We start from the raw sequence: 1,317 nt of genomic DNA on the forward strand, positions 1-1,317 counted from the left end.
AAGGGTTATGTAGCAGTGAGAAACATAGTAGATCCCTTAACTTTAATTTCCAGATGTTCTAATATGGGACTTTGGCTTTTTTGTTGGGGGTTTTTTAAGGTGTAGAATTTTTAGTAAAGGAAACAGTAAAGTGGCTCTGGTCTCTAACTTCTTGTATCAAAATGAATGTGCAGCTGAACTGGTAACCATGCCTGTTAGCCATCCTGACTATGAAAATATAAGCTATAAATGTTTTTGTATGAAACATATCTTAATGCAAGTTTTCTGTTACCTAGCTGTCGATATTAAGCATGTAAGCATAGGGACAAGACTTGTCTGTGGTTATTGTGAATGAAATCTTTCTTTTAAAAGTCAGTGGATCTATGATCTGAATTCTTGCATCTTATGTTAAAAAAATTGCTCCTATGTTATGGTACCCAAGGAAAATTTAAGACATAGAAGATTATACTAAAATGCCAGTACCATTTTTGTTTGTTTCTGTTTAGGTTCAGACATCTTTATCAACAGTAAAGAAAATGGAATGTGGTGTCGTGGAACTATCACTGACCTGATTCCAGTGGAAAGTAAAAATGAGGGAAAGCTTTGTGGTTCAGCAAAATACAAAGTTTGTGAAATTGCAGTAATGAAAGTATTCATGATAGATTTTGGAAATTCTGAAGTTTTCATTGTTTCAAGGTATGAGCATAATGTTTACACTGTTTTTACATTTAAAAAACAAAACAAAAAACCCAAGGAGAGAGTCTCTTGTCCTAAACCTCAGTATATCAGCTATTTGTTTGTAGTACTCATCCCACTTTGGAAAAAAGACACTCCTGATAACTGTGTGAAAAGGTAGGGTTGTTGTACACATTTGGCTATTACTGTATGCATTGCATATGCATGCACTTAACTGTTTTGTGTGCATTTTTGGAATAGTTGTGTGTGAAAATAAATTAATATACATGATATAGTTTACGTGAGCTATATATGATATACAGTATGAATGCTTGAAGTAGCAGACCTAGGATGGTCTGTGACTGACCAAAATGCACTGTCACTGTTGCTAGTTGTTATGGCAAGTATCACAATAATTGAGCTTATCTTCATCAACAGTTGAGTCACAATTCAGAAGGTCTTGGAAATGTTTTTTCCAGTGAGCACAGATGGATTTGCTGTCTTTCAGGAGTGTTGTTCCATCCTTTTGAACTTAGAGGCTTAAGGCCTTGAGTGCTAGGGCTGTAGGCAGATCTGGTAGCACTGAAGAAGCCACGAGTGTCACGGATGTCAGCAAAATGTTGTATTTCTTTTGATTTCTGAATCCACCACTCATTCTTCAGT

General features: G+C 35.6%; 1 protein-coding gene across 2 annotated transcripts in view; it reads left to right on the forward strand.

Moving 5' to 3' along the window:
- The window catches only part of RNF17 (ring finger protein 17), a 123,206-nt gene that overhangs the window by 58,696 nt on the left and 63,193 nt on the right, over window positions 1-1,317 (forward strand). For both annotated transcript variants that reach the window (XM_019525070.1, XM_019525071.1), the window contains exon 14: window positions 486-675. In XM_019525070.1, the coding sequence (XP_019380615.1) occupies window positions 486-675 (190 nt within the window). The remainder of the gene's footprint in view (window positions 1-485; window positions 676-1,317) is intronic.

This window comes from Gavialis gangeticus, unplaced genomic scaffold (genome assembly GCF_001723915.1).
Source record: "Gavialis gangeticus isolate Ggan-Ray unplaced genomic scaffold, GavGan_comp1, whole genome shotgun sequence".
NCBI lineage: Eukaryota > Metazoa > Chordata > Crocodylia > Gavialidae > Gavialis > Gavialis gangeticus.